Source organism: Ovis aries, chromosome 13 (genome assembly GCF_016772045.2).
Source record: "Ovis aries strain OAR_USU_Benz2616 breed Rambouillet chromosome 13, ARS-UI_Ramb_v3.0, whole genome shotgun sequence".
Lineage (NCBI taxonomy): Eukaryota > Metazoa > Chordata > Mammalia > Artiodactyla > Bovidae > Ovis > Ovis aries.
The window spans coordinates 47,829,220-47,850,614 of NC_056066.1; the positions used below are offsets into that span (position 1 = coordinate 47,829,220).

The 21,395-nt window shown below is 38.1% G+C and overlaps 1 protein-coding gene across 7 annotated transcripts in view; it reads left to right on the forward strand.

The window, feature by feature from the left end:
* Positions 1-21,395, forward strand: part of MCM8 (minichromosome maintenance 8 homologous recombination repair factor) — a 59,206-nt gene that overhangs the window by 19,312 nt on the left and 18,499 nt on the right. For 2 of the 7 annotated variants that reach the window (XM_012188692.5, XM_042229744.2), the window contains exons 9-16: positions 338-489; positions 742-937; positions 4,567-4,597; positions 5,129-5,269; positions 7,891-8,032; positions 13,515-13,710; positions 15,460-15,679; positions 16,015-16,224. In XM_012188692.5, the coding sequence (XP_012044082.2) occupies positions 338-489; positions 742-937; positions 4,567-4,597; positions 5,129-5,269; positions 7,891-8,032; positions 13,515-13,710; positions 15,460-15,679; positions 16,015-16,224 (1,288 nt within the window). The remainder of the gene's footprint in view (positions 1-337; positions 490-741; positions 938-4,566; positions 4,598-5,128; positions 5,270-7,890; positions 8,033-13,514; positions 13,711-15,459; positions 15,680-16,014; positions 16,225-21,395) is intronic. The other 5 variants (XM_060397608.1, XM_042229746.2, XM_060397607.1 and 2 more) reach the window with 3 other exon arrangements.

Sequence of the window (21,395 nt, forward strand, 5' to 3'; positions counted from 1 at the left end):
TCTTATCCATAAATACTTTCCCATTTTCTATTTTCTAAAATTTCATATCTCTTACTTGTTGATGGCACCTCCGCACAACCCCAAATTTCCCTTCACTCTTTTAGTGACTGTCATCTTAGTGCACATTTTGATGGGAAGGTAGGCTAATGCATGTGCCTATTCTGCTGTCTTTAATTGGAAATTGCCGAAGTAGTTTTAGATATACTGTTGAACCTTTTTAAACTAAAGAAATGCCCTTTATCTAGCTTGGTACCATGTGGACCCTGAATAATTAATATGTTGAAGAAGTAACCTAGAGTCAGTATAAGTACTGACTGAAAACTGTTTAACTTTTTAGAATACAGGAGTTGATGTCTGATGATCAGCGAGAAGCAGGTCGGATTCCACGAACAATAGAATGTGAGCTTGTTCATGATCTTGTGGATAGCTGTGTCCCAGGAGACACAGTGACTATCACTGGAGTTGTCAAAGTCTCCAATGCTGAGGAAGGTGTGGTATAATTTTCCTCAATTTGACTGTCTCTCAGTAGTTTGTCAGCATTCATCTTTTCCCTTTTAAAGATATTTCTGAATTTCCAGTAATTTAAAGAACTCCTTGATTCTTATATAGGTGAAACTTTTCCTCTAAAATCAAGGTTTATTTAGTAATATAACTTAGCATGCCTTTCTTTTACATTCTACTTGAATCTGTAGGGAAAATGAAAATACCAATTACTGTATTTTTGTACTTTGAAATTTACAGGTTCTCGAAATAAGAATGACAAATGCATGTTCCTTTTGTACATTGAAGCAAATTCTGTTAGCAATAACAAAGGACAGAAAACAAAGGCTTCCGAGGATGGATGTAAGCAAGGAGCATTGATGGAGTTCTCACTTAAAGACCTTTATGCCATCCAGGAGATTCAGTCTGAAGAAAACCTGTTTAAACTCATTGTCAAGTATGTATGAGATTATCTCAAGTTCTGTTTTATCATTTACATGTTGGGGGTGCTTTTGACTACCAGTAATTGGGAAACCAGTCAAAATGGTTGCAAATTACAATTCATTAGACATCTTTAGTGGAGAAGGCAATGGCACCCCACTCCAGTACTCTTGCCTGGAGAATCCCATGGATGGAGGAGCCTGGTAGGCTGCAGTCCATGAGGTCGCTAAGAGTTGGACATGACTGAGCGACTTCACTTTGACTTTTCACTTTCATGCATTGGAGAAGGAAATGGCAACCCACTCCAGTATTATTGCCTGGAGAATCCCAGGGACGGGGGAGCCTGGTGGGCTGCCATCTATGGAGTCGCACAGAGTCGGACACAGCTGAAGCAACTTAGCAACAGCAGCAGCAGACATCTTTAGACCTGTGCAGCCAAGTTACTGAAAGAAGGAGACTAAAGGGTGAACTGTATACATAATATTTAAAGAAGGGACAAAATTTCATATTCATATTTGAACTGAAATTTCATATTCAGTTCAAAGAATTAGAATACATAAGGCCATATATGAATATATGAAGTATTAGGTTGAATATAAAGAAGTATTTTCCATTCATCAATTGTATAATCCTATTCAAACAAAAAGGGCAAGGTGGAAGAGATAGAATTCAGCTATTTACTCATTTTTGTATAACCTGTGAGCTAAGATTGGTTTTTATGTTTTTCCATGACTGAAGAAAATCAAAAGAATATTTCATGACACAAAATTACACGAAAGTCAGATTTTGCTGTCCACAAATTAACTTTTATTGGAACATAGCCACACTCGTTCATTTACATAGTATCTGACTGCTTTTGAGCTACAGTGACAGAGTTGAGTAGATGTGATAGAGACGGGTCACAGATATTTTCTGTTTGTACCTTTACAAATAAGATTGCTGATCTCTAGTTGAAACAATAAGGAAAATTTACTATCTCACATTAACTAGTTACTCAACAGAAGAGTCATGGAATTCCAAAGTAGTTTCAATTAGATGTATGTAGAGGGTTGTTTGTTTACTTTTAGAAAGCAAGAAAGAGAGTCACATAGAAGTCACTTACTACTGAGAAGTATTTCAGAATAGTTTTTATTTCTGTTATTATCCTACAATAGAGAAGGAACAATGTAGAGGTACTTTTGCTTTAGTGGTTACAGACGTTTTTAGGGAGATATAAACCGAAGTTAGAGTCTTGCTTCAGCCACTTCTGGTTTAATCTGGGGCATTTAATTTCTGCTTCATTTTTATCTTCTAAAGTAGAAATAATAATACCTGCCTCAGAATGTTGTTGTAAAGATTAAATGAGATTTCATTATATACTTAACATGGTTAACACAATGTGCTGCTATTTTGGCAGCTTTTTGGATAATTTTGAAGAAATAGAAAATGAGAGACTGAAATAGTAGATGTACCAAACAGAGGTCAAGACCTGAGATTTTGAAGTACATTGTATTAGAAAAATTGATCTTGTTGTTTAGCCTTTGGACTCTAGGAGAATTTGATACTTTTTTCTGCCTTTAATATGTTAATTAGCAAGCTGGGAAAAGTATAGTTTCCTAGAGGGTTGTTTGTTCTTAAACCCTCAAAGATATCCTTTGAATAGATAGCCATCCAAACCCATCCTGGTAGATAGGGTTCCCTGAGCTAGGGAGACTCTGGTGATCTGGTGGTAAGTGGTGGAGTGATGAGTGGTCTGTAGCAGGTGATCACGGAACTCCCTGGTTGAGGACCAGAACACCTCTTTGGCATCTGTTACCAATTAAAATAACAGTGAACATGTGCAGTGGTCCTTTTTCTGCCATAATTAATGAAGTACTTATGTTAGTATAAAAAACTTGGATTTCTTCCTACAGTTTGCTTTTACCTTTTAGTTCTAAATTTAGAATTTTTCATGGCTCTCCATTTGTTCATCTTGCAGGGATTGGCAAACTAGGAAAGCTGCCTATTTTGGTAAATAAAGTTTTATTAGAACACAGCCCTACCCATTAATTTGCAAATTATTGATTGTTGCTTTGATGAAAGTTGGGTAGTTATGACCCAGATAGTAAAAGTGAAACTATTTATTTTCTGGCTCTTTATGAAAAATGTTGTCAACCCTTCAGTTCAGTTCAGCTCAGTCCAGTCGCTCAATCGTGTCTGACTCTTTGTGACCCCATGAACCACAGCACGCCAGGCCTCCCTGTCCATCACCAAACCCGGAGTCCACCCAAACCCATGTCCATTGAGTTGGTGATACCATCCAACCATCTCATCCTCGGTCGTCCCCTTCTCCTCCTGCCCTCAATCTTTCCCAGCATCAAAGTCTTTTCCAGTGAGTCAGCTCTTCGCATCAGGTGGCCAAAGTATTGGAGTTTCAGCTTCAACATCAGTCCTTTCAATGAAAACTCAGGACTGATCTCCTTTAGGATGGACTGGTTGGATCCCCTTGTCAACTCTTGCTAGATTAACAAATGGAAGCCTTTGAGAAGAGAATGGAGAAGACAAATAGAAGGCTGTTTTAGTTTAGGTTCCTTCAGAAACAATGATTTGCATAAGTGTGGTTTATCTGGGAGATTCCCCCCAGAAATACTGAAAGGGGAATGAGAAAGTGAGAGAGAGAAGGGAGGCAATCAGTGTCTGGTGCCTTAATGAAGGCTTAATCTTTTCTGAGGTCTCTGGGACACTTGGTTTAAGACCTAGCCTCAGTAATTTTCCATTTAAGGGTCTAGATTTGGAGCTGCTCCTGAGAATATTAGACATGCCAGCACTTCTGTTCTGCCCAGCCTGCCTGCTGCTAATCCTTCTGCAGCAATAGAAAGCCTTTTGGCACGCAGATGCAGTTAGTTGCTTGGTAGGAGGTGAGCAGTGATCTGCAGGAGGATGCTGAACAATGATTGCCAAGGGGGAATGGCAGGATACCAACTTTGTGTTTACATATATTAACAGAGATAAATTTCAGAATGTTTCAGAATTTATTCCTGATTGATTTATCCCTGTCCTTTTTGTTCCTGTTTATACAACTGACAGATGTGAGATACTTCTTTATATTAAATATAATACTTCATATGTTCATATATGACCTTATTTATTCTGATTCTTTGAACTGAAAAAATGAAATTTTATTCTTTCTTTAAATATTGTGTACTCAGTTCACCCTTTAGTCTCCTTTCAGTGACTTGGCTACACAAGTCTATAAAGATGTCTATTCATATAAAAGATAATTCTTTACCCTAAAGTATTAGTGTGCAGAATAACCCATACTCATGATTATGATTTTTTTTTTCTTGGCCGTGCCACACGGCATGCAGAATCTTAGTTCCCCAACCAGGGATCAGACTCCTGATGTGGTATCTTAACCACTGAACTGCCAGGGAAGTCCCTATGATGCATTTTATAGGCCAGTAATGGAAATGCTTTATAAGTATCCTGTCTCCCTTACACAGACCCAATTTCTAAAGTATTCTTCTCTTTATAGATTCATCAAGAATTTTGATAAATTTATTGTTAGAATAAAGTTTCTTGAGCTGTTTGGTACTAAGTAAAGTAACTTAAGTAGATTGTAAAGTAGATCTTCTTTATCACCTGAAAATGTGAGTTAGAATTTATAAATCGTATTCTGTTTTTCAGCTCGCTTTGCCCTGTCATTTTTGGTCATGAAGTAAGTATTTTACTTCATTTTACTCAAAAATACATAAATTTAGCAAAAATAGAATATAAAGATTTTGCAAAAATAGTAATTTCTGTTGGCCCGTTATTCATAGTTTAATATGAATCATTATTCTCCATAAATAAATGGTGTGAGAGAGAAACCACAGTCCCTTGTAAGACAGAGCTTCCTACCAGTTAGAGTTAATAGGAATGGACTTCTTTTAAAGTGACTCTGGACACAGTAGATGGTAAAGCAGGAGCTAACAAATACTTCTCAGCTTTGTGGAATAGATTCAATGCCTGGCAAGGTAGGTCTTCACTCGGTGACTTTTACGATACCTTATTTTATATGCTTTCTAATCATTTACATTAAAGAAGTGTATTTTTAGAGTTTTCGTAGGAAAATAGAAAAGCAAAATGCAATCATTTAAAAAAAAAAAAAATCCCCACACGAATGTTGTAAATACAGGAGGAGCACCCCTTTTGCTAGTCATCTTTGTTTTTCTTTCTTGTTTTCCCTCTCTCTTCTTTCACATTTGAGCTTGTTAAAGCAGGTTTGGCATTAGCACTCTTTGGAGGAAGCCAGAAATATGCAGATGACAAAAACAGAATTCCAATTCGAGGAGACCCCCATGTCCTTGTTGTTGGAGACCCAGGCTTGGGAAAAAGTCAGATGCTACAGGTAGGAAATCAGATATTTAGGATCTGACCTTTTGCTTACAAAATAGTCTCCTGTCACACAGGCTGTACAAGCATACTGCTCTGTTAAGATGTCAGCTATTGTCTTTTTTTAAATATTTATTTATTTAATTTATTTGGCTGCACTAGGTCTTAGTTATGACATTGGGTATGTGGGATCTTTAGATGCAGCATGCAGGATCCAGTTCCTTGACCAAGGATTTAACTCGGGGGCCCCCCTCCGCTGCACTGGGAGGATGAAGTCTTAGCCACTGGACCACCAGAGAAGTCCCTCTAACCTTTTTTTGTATCCAGCATTGCTTTACCAGTCTTTATTGTTGTGACCTCACCTATGAATAGAATAGTTCAAAAAAGTAAAGCAGGCTCACCCAATATCTCTTTATACAACCATATAAACACTGAATTAGGCTTTAAGAATAGTCTGATAAATATGATAGGTCAATCCTGTCCATCTCCACTGCTTCTCTCCGAGTCTGAAATAAGGAAATTCCCATGACCAATATGTTGTTCATCCCTACGATTTTAGCTGTGCCTATCAGAGCCTAGTAGTTCTCCCCGTGCTGCCCTAGAAGGTGCAGCCTTTGGAATGCTTGTGCTTGGAGTGACACCTGCCAAGCCAATGTAAGAATGGTTAGGAACCCTATCACTATCAGCTTTGGAGCTTTTTGAAAATACTATAGCCTTCCCCGGTATTAAGAATTAAGAATCTCTTGAATAAGGGTCTTAGCATCTACATGTTTATAACCACAGGTGAATCTGAAGTGCAGCCAGAATTGAAAACTCTGGTCTTCTCATTGTATTATAAACCTACTGTCCATCAGAATCATTATTCCCTATGGCTGGGTGTTAGTTATTTATTTTTGTTCTATTCATTTAAAGTTTCATATAAATCACAGCTAGTTTATTGTGTTACAAGCTACCTGGGTGGTACCTGGAAAGGGACTTTGGGAACGCTAGTTATGTTGTTTCTTGATATGGATGTCAGTTGCATGGAAATTTGTTGAACTGTACAGTTATATGTACTATCATTATGTACATTATATTTAAATAAGAAGTATACTTCAAAAAATCACTGTTATTATTTTAATTTCTAATCAGATATTTTAAAAATCCTGTGTTTTCATATTTTGTTTGTTTTGGCCAGTTGGGCCAACTTGTTTTTATTCTGTTCTGAACCCTTGCTGCAGGCCTGATAACTGAGACACAGAGTATCCAGTTATAGGTGAAACAGAGTAGATGGTAAAAATGAAAACAGTATACTTAGGTAAGGTATGCTGGTAAAAGTGTGTGTGGGAATCTGAATTTCATATAAGTCTGCTAGCCCCACTAAGCCAAGGGTTTTAAAAATTAGGCTAATACTAACAGTTATGATGGAGAAGACTCTTGAGAGCCCCTTGGACTGTAAGGAGATCCAGCCAGTCCATCCTAAAGTAGATCAGTCATGGGTGTTCATTGGAAGGACTGATGTTGAAGCTGAGACTCCAGTACTTGGCCACCTGATACAAAGAGCTGACTTATTGGAAAAGACCCTGATGCTGGGAAAGATTGAAGGCAGGAGGAGAAGGGGACGACAGAGGATGAGATGGTTGGATGGCATCACTGACTCAATGGACATGAGTTTGGGTGAACTCTGGGAGTTGGTGATGGACAGGGAGGCCTGGCATGCTGTGGTTCATGGGGTCGCAAAGAGTCGGACATGACTGAGTGACTGAACTGAGCAGTTATGAGTTGTTTATATTTTTAAACTATTTTCCTCTGACCACTTAGTAAGCCAACATATTCTCAAACTAACAACTGAGGAATTACAAGTAACAAAAATAATGATAGCTACCATTTATTTAGCTAGGCACCAAAGCTTCACTTAGGTTGTGTGTTATATCAGTCCAGAGCACACTGTTGACATAGTAGGGTAAGCACTGCCTGCTAGGGCTATGAGGTGCACAGAGGTGTACAGTGGCCTTGCATGAGGCACATATTATATGCCATGTACCAGGTTAAGTGCCTTGCATATATGATCTCATTTAACCCTCAAGACAGTATGTAATAAAACATAAGGAAGCTGAGGTTTCAAGAGAGGTTCAAGAGCAGCACCACCAGTAGGTACATGATAGAGCCAAGACCTGTTTAAACAGGCCTGCCTGACTCCAGAGGTCCATGCTTTTAGCTGTTGCACTACTTAACTACTTTTCTGTGTACTGTTACCTTGTTTGAAGGTGAACACTATTAAGCCATTTTATTACCTGGTGTTTAAAGAAGCACTGGGGTTTCTGAAACTAAAATTAGTACTGACATATTTGCTATTATAACTTGAAATGAAGCATAAGTTACAATTGTATATTCATATGAACATAGACTTTAGAATCAGGCTGCTTGGGTTTGATTTAATCCTAACCTCACACCTTCATAGCTGTGTGAGTTACTCTCTTCAAACCTTAGTTCTACATCAGTAGCAGGTGTATAATACTGAATAATACTCTTACTGTGGTGGTGAAGATTGTACGGGAAAGCTTTTAGAAGAATGACTGGCATATAGCTAATGCTTGTGAGCCACTACTGTATTATTTCCCTTTTACTTTGATTCTTTTAAACTCTCCATTTCTTTAGGCAGTATGCAGTGTTGCTCCACGTGGTGTGTATGTTTGTGGTAATACCACAACCACTTCTGGTTTGACTGTAACTCTTTCAAAAGATAGTTCCTCTGGAGATTTTGCTTTGGAAGCTGGTGCCCTGGTACTTGGTGATCAAGGTAAGAGGCTAAAGAAGATACTAATAATAATTCTGGGGGTTTTTTAAAGTCTTTTCTTTTTCAATTACTTTCTTTACATTCTGTTCCAAGAGTCATTTGGACAGCACTTTCCCAACCAGTGAGTTGAGAATGAGTGCCAAAAGAACTAGAAATACCCATCTCATTGTTTTGTGTTTTCAGGATATGACAAATAGCTTTTCTAAGAAATCTAGTTGGAAGGCTCAGCAGGAAGAGATGGACAGTTGGGCTTTGCTGCCTGTTTCTCTTTGTGATGTTTTAACCCTGTTGGGAAAACATGTACCTATGTATGTGTCAGGCAGTGTGTACCCAGATTCTAGTCCAGCTGAGATCATTCCTTCCAGTTTGCCAGCAATGTCACATTTCTAAATCCAGTGACTGTCAGCCATGTTTGGCACAGCTGATCACTGCATCAGTGGAATACTTTATCTCCTTGGTTTCTAGGACACTGCACTCTGCTGATTTTCTTCTTACTTTACTCACTGTTGAGTCTGTCTTTACTTGTTCTTCATCTTCCCAACCTCTTAACTAGCTGGCTCCTCAGAGTACTTAGTTTTTGTAGTATTTCCTTGTCAGCCTGTACTCTTCTGTTTCGTTATTTTATCTAGTTTCATGGCTCTTCACCTACCTATATGATGAAGTTTTCCTGATTTATGTTTCTTCTCCCTTGAACTCCAGGCATATATATTCCTTTGCCTATGCAGTGTCTTTGCAACTTTCTCAAACCTAGCATGTCCAAAGCCAAAATCTTGATCTTTCCCTCTCAGTAAATGACAGTTCCATCCTTCTATTTGGTTGTATCAGGAAACATGAAGACATTCTTGATTTCTTTTCTCATACCTCACATTCAGGCTGTCAGCAGACTTTGTTTGCTCTACCTTCTAGATACCACTTAACCACTGCTGCTGCACCATCATCTCTCACATGGCTCATTACTGTGATCTCCTAATTGGCATGCCTGTGACCACCCTTGCTCTTTCTATTGTTTGTAACAAGGCAGAGCAATCCCATTAAAACTTAGATCACATTGTTCTTCCATTCAGAACCCTCTAGTGCCTTCCCATCTCACTTGGTGAAAGCCAGGTTTGATAGTGACACAGATGCCCTTTAATCACCATTTCATATTCTGGCCTTTAATCACCTCTTTTGCCTCATTATCTACCCTTTTCTTTACTCTTATTACCTCTTCTCCAGCTACATAGGCCTCCTTGCTATACCTTGAAGTATAGCACCAGCACTCCAGGCATGTCATGTTCCCACATCACAGTCTTTGTACTTTGGAACCTTCTTACTTCAGATAGTCTGCAGGGCTCTTTCAATTTTTTTGTTAGAAAGACCCCAGTGTGACCTTCCCTTAACAACACATTTTACACAGTAATCCCCACCCTCACTGACCCTATTCTCCTTATCCTACTCTACGTCTCTTGCGAGAGCACTTTTTACCTACTCATATACCATATGGTTTACTTTTTTTTGTTGTCTGCCTCCAACACTGAACAGAATGTAACCTTCACAGCAAGGACAGAGAATTTTGTCTTTGCAGTGTTATATCCACATGCCTAGAATATAGTGTTGTTGTTTAGTCGATAAGTCATGTCCAATTATTTTCTACCCTATGGACTGCAGCACGCCAGGCTCCTCTGTCTTCCACTGTCTCCAGGAGTTTGCTTAAATTCATGTCCACTGAATTGGTGATGCTATCTAACCACCTTGTCCTCTGCCAGTCACTTCTCCTGCCTTCAATCCCAGCATCAGCTCTTTGCATTAGGTGGCCGGAGTATTGGAGCTTCAGCAACAGTGCTTCCAATGAATATTCAGGACTGATTTCCTTTAGGATTGGCTGGTTTGATCTCCTTGCAGTCCAAGGGACTCTCAAGAATCTTCTCTAGCACCACAGTTTGAAAGTATCAATTCTTTGGCATTCAGCTTTCTCTATGTTCCAGCTCTCACATCTGTACATGACTACTGGAAAAACAATAGCTTTGAGTATACAAACCTTTGTTGGCAAAGTGATGTCTTTGCTTTTTAATACACTGTCTAGGTTTGTCATAGCTTTCCTTCTAGGGAGCAAGCATCTTTTAATTTCATGGCTGCAGTTACAGTCTGCAGTGACTTTGGAGCCCAAGAAAATAAAATCTGTCAGTGTGTGTGTGTGTGTGTGTGTTAGTAGCTCATTTGGGTCTGACTGTTAGGGACCCCATGGACTGCAGCCTGCCAGGCTCCTCTGTCCATGGGATTCTCCATGCAAGAGTACTACAGTGGGTTGCCACTTCCTCCTCCAGGGATCTTCGAGACCCAGAGATTGAACCCATGTCTCTTAGGTCTCCTGCATTGGCAAGCAGGTTCTTTACTATCTGAGCCATTAGGGAAGCCCTAAAATCTGTCACTGCTTCTAATTTTTCTCCCATTTGCCATGAAGTGATGGGACCAGATGCCATGATCTTAGTTTTTTGAATCTTGAGTTTTAAGCTGGCTTTTTCACTCTCCTCTTTCACCCTCATCAGGAAGCTCTTTAGTTCCTTTCCACTTTCTGTCACTGGAGTGGCATCATCCACATATCTTGAGGTTGTTGATATTTCTCCCAGTAATCTTGATTCCAGCTTGTGAATCATCCAGCCTGGCATTTCACATTCTGTACTCTGCATATAAGTTAAATAAGCAGGGTGATAGTGTACCATCTTGTTGTACTCCTTTCCCAGTTTTGAACCAGTTTTTTGTTCTGTGTTTGGTTCTAACTGTTGCTTCTTGACGTGCATACCGGTTTCTTAGGAGACAGGTAATTTGGTCTGATATTCCCATCTCTTTAAGAATTTTCCACATTTTGTTGTAATCCACACAATCAAAGGCTTTAGCTAAGTCAATTAAGCAGAAATAAATGTTTTTCTGGAACTCTCTTGCTTTTTCCATGGTCCAAGAATATTGACAATTTGATCTCTGGTTCCTCTGCCTTTTCTAAATCCAGCTTGTACATCTGGAAGTTCTCAGTTTATGTACTGCTAAAGGCTAGTTTGAAGGATTTTGAGCATAACCTTACTACCAAGTGAAATGAAGGCAATTATACGATAGTTTGAACATTCTTTGGCATTGACCTTCTTTGGGGTTGGAATGAAAACTGACCTTTTTCCAGCCCTGTGGCCACTGATGAGATTTCCAAATTTGCTGACATATTGAGTGTAGCACTTTAACAGCATCATCTTTTAGGCTTTGAAACAGCTCAACTGGAATTCCATCAACTCCACTAGCTTTGTTTTTAGTAATTCTTTCTCAGGGCTGCTTGACTTCACACTCCAGGATGTCTGGCTCTAGGTGAGTGATAATACCATCATGGTTATCCAGGTTATTAAGACCTTTTTTGTATAATTCTTTTGTGTATTCTTGCCACCTCTTATAAAAAGCATTTAGTAAATATTTGATGAATTCATAAATTCTAAAACATTTCCCTGGTTATTGTATAGCTCATTAGAAGTGACAGTATTTTTACTAAGTTAGCAGGTAAAGAAAATAAACAGGAAGAGGCTACTCAGACAGTAAAGAATGTATCTGCAATGCAGGATACCTAGGTTTGATCCCTGGATCAGGAAGACCTCCTGGAGAAGGAAATAGCAACCCACTCCAGTATTTTTCCTAGAAATTCCATGGACAGAAGAGCATGGCGGGCTACAGTCTACAGGGTTTCAAAGAGTCAGACAACTGAGCAACTAACACTTTCACACTTTGTTAAACTGTCAGATCTTCCATTAAAAAGAAGTTGAAGGTGGTACAATGTTTAGCTGTGCAGATCGCTAATGGGATTTAAGATGCAGTGTTAAAATTCCGCGGCCATCTCTCTCAAATCTATGTAGATAAGCCAAGCATTATGATGGTAAAAATATCATGGTAAAAATATATATAACTGTTAAAATACAAAAGAATATTAGTCAACAGAGACCAGATTCTAGAAACAAATATAATCCTACCAAATAATAAATAGGATCCTACTAAAATCTTTACTGAAGACTTTCAGGGGAAAAAATGAGAAATAGAGCTGTTTTATATTTCCCTTCTTCAATATCTGATGAAATGACCAAAAAATTATTTGAAAACAAGCAACAAGATATATCAATTGTAGACAAACTAGCAACAGCTTAAAACGTTCATAATTTAAACTTTATGCTTTAAAACCAGGGACTGGCAAACTTTAGTCCACAGATCAACCCACTTTCAGCCTGTTTTAGTGTAGTCCACAAGCTATTTTATTTTTTTTAATCTTTTTTTACTTTTCGTTTTTTTTTTTGTTTGACAACATTGGGTCTTCATTCCCTCCTGAGGGCTTTCTCTAGTTGCCGCAAGCAGGGGCTACATTTTAGTTGTGGTGTGAGGGCTTCTCATTGCGGTGGCTTCTCTTGTTGCAGAGCACAGGGTATGTGGGTTTCAGTAGTTGTGGTGTGTCAGCACAAGCTATTTTAAAGGACTGTAAAGAACAAACAAAAAACTCAAGAATATGTGACAAGACTGTATGTGGCCCACAAAAACATCAAAATTTCATCTGCCAGTTCATAGGAAAAGTTTGCCAACTCCTGCTTTAAACTTTGAAAAGTGGCAAAGAGGTAGTTTGACTTTTTCCTACCCTGTCCCTACCTCTGAGGAACTATACTAGTAATCTCGAGAATTTCCAATAATACCATCGGTTCCAGAGAGGTCTGCGCTGACTCGTCATAGAGTAGGTATACAGAGGTTTAACCATAGCAAAGCCCTTGGGGCATGACCACCAATTTATCATGGTATGAAGAGGAGGAGAGGAAAAATATTACAAGATAATGTTAGAGGGCTTCCAATAACCTGTGGATTAATATAAAATACATCTCGCACATAAAATGGCTTCATTCAGTGGTGGGTCTTCATATTTAAAGAGTTTGAGTGTACAATTAACTGTACGGTTTTATAGTCAACACCTGGTATTGCTGAGACCTGCACTCTAGTCTTCTGACTTTAGACCCATGTGTTCCTTCCCAAATCATGCTGCCCACTGTTCCCAAAAGACCCAGCTCATATAGCACCTTTTTCTTGAAACCTTTCCAGATTCCCCTTCCTCTTTTAATCCCACTCCACCCCTAGAAAATTCATATGATGATGCATATCTATTATAGTTGTTAAAATACACTATCTTGAATGTGTATATACTTAACCTCATCTGTTCAGATTTAACTCTTTAAGCTTTTTGAGGGTTATTCTCATATCTTCATTTTTGTAACCCTCACATGTAGTGCTTTGCCTGTGGAAAATGCTAATTAAATAACAGTTAAATAAGACCGATATTTTATTTGCTGTAAATCAAGTACAAATTTTGTATTGTTTGACACTTCATAATTTTACCTGTTGGAAACTTTTGGAAATATGCTTTATTGTGGAATAATTTCTTTCCTGTTAGGTTTGAAACTTGACCAAAGGAAAAATTTTTGTCTGAATTATTTTACTGTGGTTGCAGGTATCTGTGGAATAGATGAATTTGATAAAATGGGGAATCAACATCAAGCCTTGTTAGAAGCCATGGAACAGCAAAGTATTAGTCTTGCTAAGGCTGGCATGGTTTGTAGCCTCCCTGCAAGAACTTCCATCATTGCTGCTGCAAATCCAGTTGGAGGACACTACAATAAAGCCAAAACAGTTTCTGAGAATTTAAAGTAAGTCTCTTCAAATATTTATACTTTAATATATTGAATCCCTATAGATATACAAAAGATAAAGATAACTGTGGACATATATATGGATATTTTACAGAAGTTGCAACTTTCCAATAAATGTACACAAATGTGTTAGAACACTCCATTAAAGCAATGAAGTGCTATTGACATCTACTAGATTGACAGACATTTTAAATATTAATCATTATTGTCAATAGGGTGGGGAAATGGGGTCTCACATACATAGTTGGGATTTTGAAGGACAGCTTGGCATGTTTATCACTATTTTAAATGTACTTTGTTTGTTCCAGCCATTTCTTTTAGGAGTTATATTCACAGAAACAGGCACAAGAATACACACAGATATGTTGACAGGGTGGATTTTACAGCATTGTTTATCACCATCAAAAACTGGAAATGAAATGCTCATTGATAGGGAAGTAGTTGAACTATATAGTAAGACTATACTGTGGAAAGCAGCAATTAGAAGAATGAAAGTAGCTTTGCATATACTCTGATAAGGAATATGTCTGTGCTTTACTGTTAAGTGACAAGAGCATGTTATCTGCTTATTTGTATATGTGATGTGATCCTACTTTTTTCCAAAACCAGTGTTTATATCTTTATGTGAGTATGCTTCTAATTTGTATGTATGCTTCTAATTTGCTTCTTCTAATTTGTTCTGTACAGGTTGGACAAAATGTTTGGGAAGGGGAAAATAGACTCAAGTGATGCATGAGTGAAAAAAGACAAAAAGGATGCCTCAGATGAAAATTTAGAACTTTAAAAATTCTAGTGAGAAACAAAATGCTAATTTCCTAATATTTATTAATAGCTACTTTTTTTTCTTTTTTAAAAAATCTTTTGGCTACATGTTGGATCTTACTAGATCCCTGACCAGAGATCGAACCCTCATCCCTGTATTGGCAGGGTGGAGTCTTAACCACTGGACTGCCTGGGAATTGTAGAAATGGTACATAGTAAAATACACAATTTTACTTTGAGATTCTGGGTATTTCTGTACTACCAGCACCAAAAAAAGCCATCTTACTAGTGTTTCTTAGTAAAATGACAAAGTCCTAGATTGGAAAGATCAGAAAGATCCTATTGAACAAGGATCCAGGAGACTTAGATTCTGGTTTTAGAATGGTAGTCAGAGTCTAGTCTACCACTAGAATGGTAGTCAGAGTCTGTAATCATTCTGAATTTCAGTTTGTTGGTCTCAAATAAAGGAGTTATATGATTGGTAGATTCAAAAATGATTAAGTAGAACACAGCACTTTTACTATAATGACTAATAGGCATATTTAATAAAAAGTGGTGTTTTTGCTTCTAAATGGGCATAGGTGCTTTGAGAGACTCAGTGTTTTGGTGAGACAAAAATGTAAAAGATTAAGAATTTCTCAACCAGATAATCTTCAGTGTATCACAAAGCATTCTAGCTTGTAATTTCAATGATCCTAAATCATCAGAAGTCATATAGAACATAGAGAAGAATTTAGTGGTTTTGATGGTGTGAGAAAAGGCATCCTCAACATGTGGGTGCATATAAGCCTGTGTACATGTGACCTGGTATGTCTCTGGAATTGGTGGGCACATTGAATCCAGAAGCTATTGCTTGTTTCCTTAACCTAAAGCTTCATTTTTTAAGTTCTCCATGGAACTTGATTAGTAAAGAAGTGAATAAACAGCTTTCTAGGTTTTCTGTTTAATTCCAATCACTGTTTCTTCTTTCTTTCATACCTTTAGAATGGGGAGTGCCCTACTATCCAGATTTGATCTGGTCTTTATCCTGTTAGACACTCCAAATGAAGATCATGATCATTTACTCTCTGAACATGTGATTGCAATAAGGGCTGGAAAACAGAGAGCTGTTAGCAGTGCCACAGTAGCTCGTATGAATAGTCAGGATTCAAATACTTCTATACTTGAAGTGGTTTCTGATAAGCCACTATCAGAAAGACTAAAGGTAAGTTTCTTCTCTTTAATAATTTGGTTCAGTTTTGTTTGAAAGTCAGAGTTCAGTGTGTTGCTTGTTGTAGAGCAGCAGTATGTAAACTTTCTTAGCAAACACCTTTTATATTATAATACTAGAGTTTGTATAAAGTTCAGTTGAGATAATCTAAGTCAGCTAGACCAAGAGCTAGAACTGCAGAGTTTGGTTTATTTGGAGAATATAATATTTATCTAAGTATTAGAATGTTTTAGAATATTATATTTATTTAAACAAGTTATTTTAGCAGAAAGATTTTATTTGCTACATATCCTTGTAATCTTGGGCCTTTTTAAAAAATCATGTTTTAGGTGGTTCCTGGAGAAACAATAGATCCAATTCCCCACCAGTTATTGAGAAAGTACATTGGCTACTCTCGGCAGTATGTCTATCCAAGGCTATCCACAGAAGCTGCTCAAATTCTCCAGGATTTTTACCTTGAGCTCCGGAAACAGAGCCAGCGGTTAAGTAGCTCACCAATCACTACTAGGCAGCTGGAATCTTTGATTCGTCTAACAGAGGTTCATTTATTTTAAGTTCTTGCTCTTTTGGCTTAAAAAGGGGGTAGAGGGTTATAAGATTTCTCTTAAATTTTCTGTGTAATTATTTGCTTTTCTTCCTACTGGGTAACATTAGAAATGGGTAGATAAAAATTTTAAAGGTCATGGAACTCGAAACCTATGGGATGCAGCAAAGGCAATTCTAAGAGGGAAGTTTATAGCAATACAATCCTCCCGCAAGAAACAAGAAAAATAGACAACCTAACTTCACACCTAAAACAATTGGCAAAAGAACAAAAAAGCCCTCAAAATTAGTAGAAGAAATCATAAAGATCAGAGCAGAAATAAATGAAAAAGAAATGAAAGAAACAATAGTAAATATTAATAAAACTAAAAGCTAGTTCTTTGTGGAGATACATAAAATTGACAAGCCTTTAGTGAGCCACATCAAGAAAAAACAAAGAATCAAATCAACAAAATTAGAAATGAAAAAGGAGAGGTTAGAACAGACAATGCAGAAATACAAAGGATTATAAGAGACTATTATGAACAACTATATGGCAATAAAATGGATAACCTGGAAGAAATGGACAGATTCTTAGAAAAGTTCAGTCTTCAAGACTGAACAAGGAAGAAATAGAAATTATGAATAACCCAATTACAAGCACTGAAAATTGAAGCTGTGATCAAACATCTCCCAAAAAAACAAAAGCCAAGGATGAGACGGCTTCACAGGAGAATTCTATCAAACACTTAGAGAAGAGCTAATGCCTATTCTTCTAAAATTCTTTCAAAAAAATTGCAGAGGAAGGAACACTTCCAAACTCATTGCATAAGGCCGCCATCATTCTGATACCAAAACCAGACAAAGACAATACCAAAAAAGAAACATACAGGCCACTATCACTAATGAAAACAGATGTAAAAATCCTTAACAAAATTTTAGCAAACAGAATTCAGCAACACATCAAAACTTATACACTACGATCAGGTTGGGTTTATTGCAGGGATGCAAGGATTCTTCAATCTATGCAAATCAATAAATGCAGTAAAGCATATGATCATCTCAATAGATGCAGAAAAAGCCTTTGACAAAATTCAGCACCCATTTATAATTAAAACTCTTCAAAAAATGGGCATAGAAGGAACCTACCTCAACACAGTAATGGCCATATATGATAAGCCTACAGCCAACATTATTCTCAGTGGTGAAGAACTGAAAGCATTACCCCTAAGATCAGGAACAAGAAAAGGGTGTCCACTTTCACCACTGTTATTCAACATAGTTCTGGAAGTCCTAGCTACAGCAATCAGAGAAGAAAAATAAATAAAAGGAATCCAGATCAGAACAGAAGTAAAGCTCTCACTGTTTGCAGATGACATGACACTGTACTTAGAAAACCCTAAAAATAGTATCAGAAAATTACTAGAGCTAATCAGTGAATTTAGCAAAGTTGCAGGATACTAAATCAGTACACAGAAATCACTTGCGTTTCTATATACTAACAATGAAAAATCAGAGCAATTAAGGAATCAATCCCATTCACCATTGCAACAAAAAGAATTAAATATCTAGGGATAAACTTACTAAGGAGGAGATATGTAGTCTTTTGATGCAGAAGTGCTGTGTCTCTCTTAGCCTGGCAAAGCAATAAAGCTATCCTTTTCTGTTTCACCCAAAACTCTTCCCCTGGGATTTGATTCAGCACCAGAGTACAGAGAGGCTGAGCTTTCAGTAACAACCTCACTTCTGTGATAGATCTAAGAAGAATTGTTGATTTTTCAGTTTGTTCTGCTTTTTTATTTGTTGGGATGGAGTGGTGACTTCTAAGACCCGTACATGCTGGATTGGAAGCTTGAAGTATAGCCCCATTCTCTCTGGTCAAGATACCTTTCCACTTATCAAATTATTTCTGATTGAAGAACTAATTCTTTTACCTGGAGATGAAGTGGGAATGGAGCTGGCTGCTGCTCTGATGGACCCCAGAGATACAGCTCATCTGAGCCCACCGGACCAGTCTTTGCCTCCAGCTCCTCCCATCTCCTCCAGCCCTGCACTCGGTGCCTGCCATCCTGCTTTCTTCCCTAATCCTAGGGTTCTCCCAGGTCTCTTGCTGACAGCTCTTCTCCAAAGGCCCACTCCAGGGAACGTCTAGAGAACATCCAAGGACACAGCAGCAGTCACATGACACAGGAGTGCCAGCAATAATGTTGTTTTGGAACTTTGTTTACAAAATCTTCTCCAAACTGTTGCTGGGAAAGAAGACGACGGTAAGAGTTGCTCACCCTGATGTGAACTGTGGCAACCAGTATAGAGGGGTCTGTTGGCTGGAGGAGGAGCCCCCCAAGCCTCATCAGTGTTGGGAGTGTCCTGAGTCTTGGCCCAGGTGGGACTGAGCTTCAGACCAAGTCTTTGGGAGGCACCGTTAGAAGATACAAGGCTGCCTGGAACCGGGGTGGAGCTACCAGTAGAAGAACCAGGGAAGGAAGCAAGCAGAGGATGGCAGTGTGGTTAAGGCTGCAGAAGCAGAACTAGAGATGCTCATGCTGGAGTAGATCCAGGAGAGCACCAGCATTACTGTTTGCAATAATTCTTTTAAATTATTTTGAGAGATACTTTTTTAACCTTTAAGATTCATTGTAGTTACATTTATAATACTTTCTGTATCAGTTTTTAGGTGTTAGAAACTGGCAAGAAGCCTGAGAGGAGGCTTAATTCGGGAAAATCTATCTTTTTCAACAGTGTCAATGTGAAAAACATTTTTACAAATGAATTTTGGCTCTCAGGCACTGATAAACTGAGGCGTTCTAGTGTATGATATGGCCACCATCTTCAAATGAAAAATCAGGCACTTGCTGTCCTTTGAAATATCTGCTGTATCTATGCTGCTATGTGTGCATGAGTTAACCTGCTTTTATGGTTGTATTTTTTGTGTTGAATATCTATTTTGAGTCTGCATCATTATACTTTGATTATTCATAATTTTTCACTTTATGTAACTAACACATGTTGACAATAAACTGTAAATAAAAGAAAAAAAAAACTTACTAAGGAGACAACTGTACACAGAAAGTTATAAGACACTAATGAAAGAAATCGAAGATGACATAAACAGATGTAGAGGTATTCCATGTTCCTGGGTAGGAAGAACCAATATTGTGAAAATGACTATACTACCAAACACAATCTATAGATGCAGTGCCATCCCTATCAAATTACCAATGGCATTTTTCACAGAACTTGAACAAAAAATTTCCCAATTCATATGGAAACACAAAAGACCCCAAATAGCCAGGGCAGTCTTGAGAAAGAAGAATGGAACAAGAGGAATCAACCTTCCTGACTTCAGATTATACTACAAACCTACAGTCATCAAGACAGGATTGTACTGGCACAAAAACAGAAATATAGACCAATGGAACAGGATAGAAAGCCCAGAAATAAACCCATGCACCTATGGGTACCTTATTTTTAACAATGGAGGCAAAGACAGCCTCTTCAGTAAATAATGCTGGGAAAACTGGACAGCTACATGTAAAAGAATGAAATGAAAACACTTCCTAACACCATACACAAAGATAAACTCAAAATGGATTAAAGACCTAAATGTAAGGCCAGAAACTATAAAACTCTTAGAGGAAAACATAGAACACTTGATGACATAAAGCAAGATCCTCCGTGACCCACCTCTGAGAGTACTGAAAATAAAGGTAACAAAGTAGGACCCAGTTAAACTTAAAAGCTTTTGCATAGCAAAGGAAACTATAAACAGGGTGAAAAGACAAGCCTCAGAATGGGAGAAAAATCACGGCAAATGAAACAACTGACAAAGGATTAATTTCCAAAATATACAAGCAGCTCATACAACTCAATACCAGAAAAACGAACAACCCAATCAGAAAGTGGGAAAAAGACCTAAACAGACATTTCTCCAAAGAATACATACAGATGGCTAACAAACACATGAAAAGATGCCCAACATCGCTCATTATTAGAAAAATGCAAATCAGAACTACAATGTGATATCACCTCACACTGGTCAGAATGGCCATCATCAAAAAAGTCTAAAAACAATAAATGCTGGAGAAGGTGTGGAGAAAAAGGAACGTTCTTGGACTGTTATTAGGAATATAAATTGATATAGCCACTATGGAAGATGGTATGGACATTCCTTAAAGAACCATGGATAAAACCACCATATGACCCAGCAATCCCATGCCTAAGCATATACCCTGCTGCTGCTACTGCTGCTAAGTTGCTTCAGTCGTGTCCGACCCCATGCAACCCCATAGATGGCAGCCCACCAGGCTCCCTTGTCCCTGGGATTCTCCAGGCAACAACACTGGAGTGGGTTGCCATTTCCTTCTCCAATGCATGAAAGTGAAAAGTGAAAGTGAAGTCGCTCAGTCATGTCCAACTCTTTGAGACCCCATGGACTACAGCTTACTAGGCTCCTCTGTCCATGGGATTTTCCAGGCAAGAGTACTGGAGTAGGGTGCCATTGCCCTCTCTCGTATACTCTGAGGAAATCAAAATTGAACAATACACATGTATCCCATTACTCATTGCAGCACTGTTTACAATAGCTAGATCATGGAAGCAACCTAGATGTCCATCAACAGATGAATGGATTAAGAAGTTTTGGTACATATACGCAATGGAATATTACTCACCCATAAAAAGGAACACATCTGAATCAGTTCTAATGAGGTGGATGAACTTAGAACCTATTATACAGAGTGAAGTAAGTCAGAAAGAGAAGGATAAATATTGTATTTTAAACTGGAAAATTCTGAAAGAGATGGGAATACCAGACCACCTGACCTGCCTCTGTGAAATCTGTATGCTGGTCAGGAAGCAATAGTTAGAACTGGGCATGGAACAGACTGGTTCCAAATAGGAAAAGGAGTGTCTCAAGGCTGTATATTGCCATCCTGCTTGTTTAACTTATATGCAGAGTACATCATGAGAAATGCTGGACTGGATGAAGCACAAGCTGGATTCAAGATTGCTGGGAGAAATATCAATAACCTCAGATATGCAGATGACACCACCCTTGTGGCAGAAAGTGAAGAAGAACTAAAGAGCCTCTTGATGAAAGTGAACAAGGAAAGTGAAAAAGATGTTTTAAAGCTCAACATTCAGAAAACTAAGGTCATGGCATGTGGTCCCATCACTTCATGGCAATTAG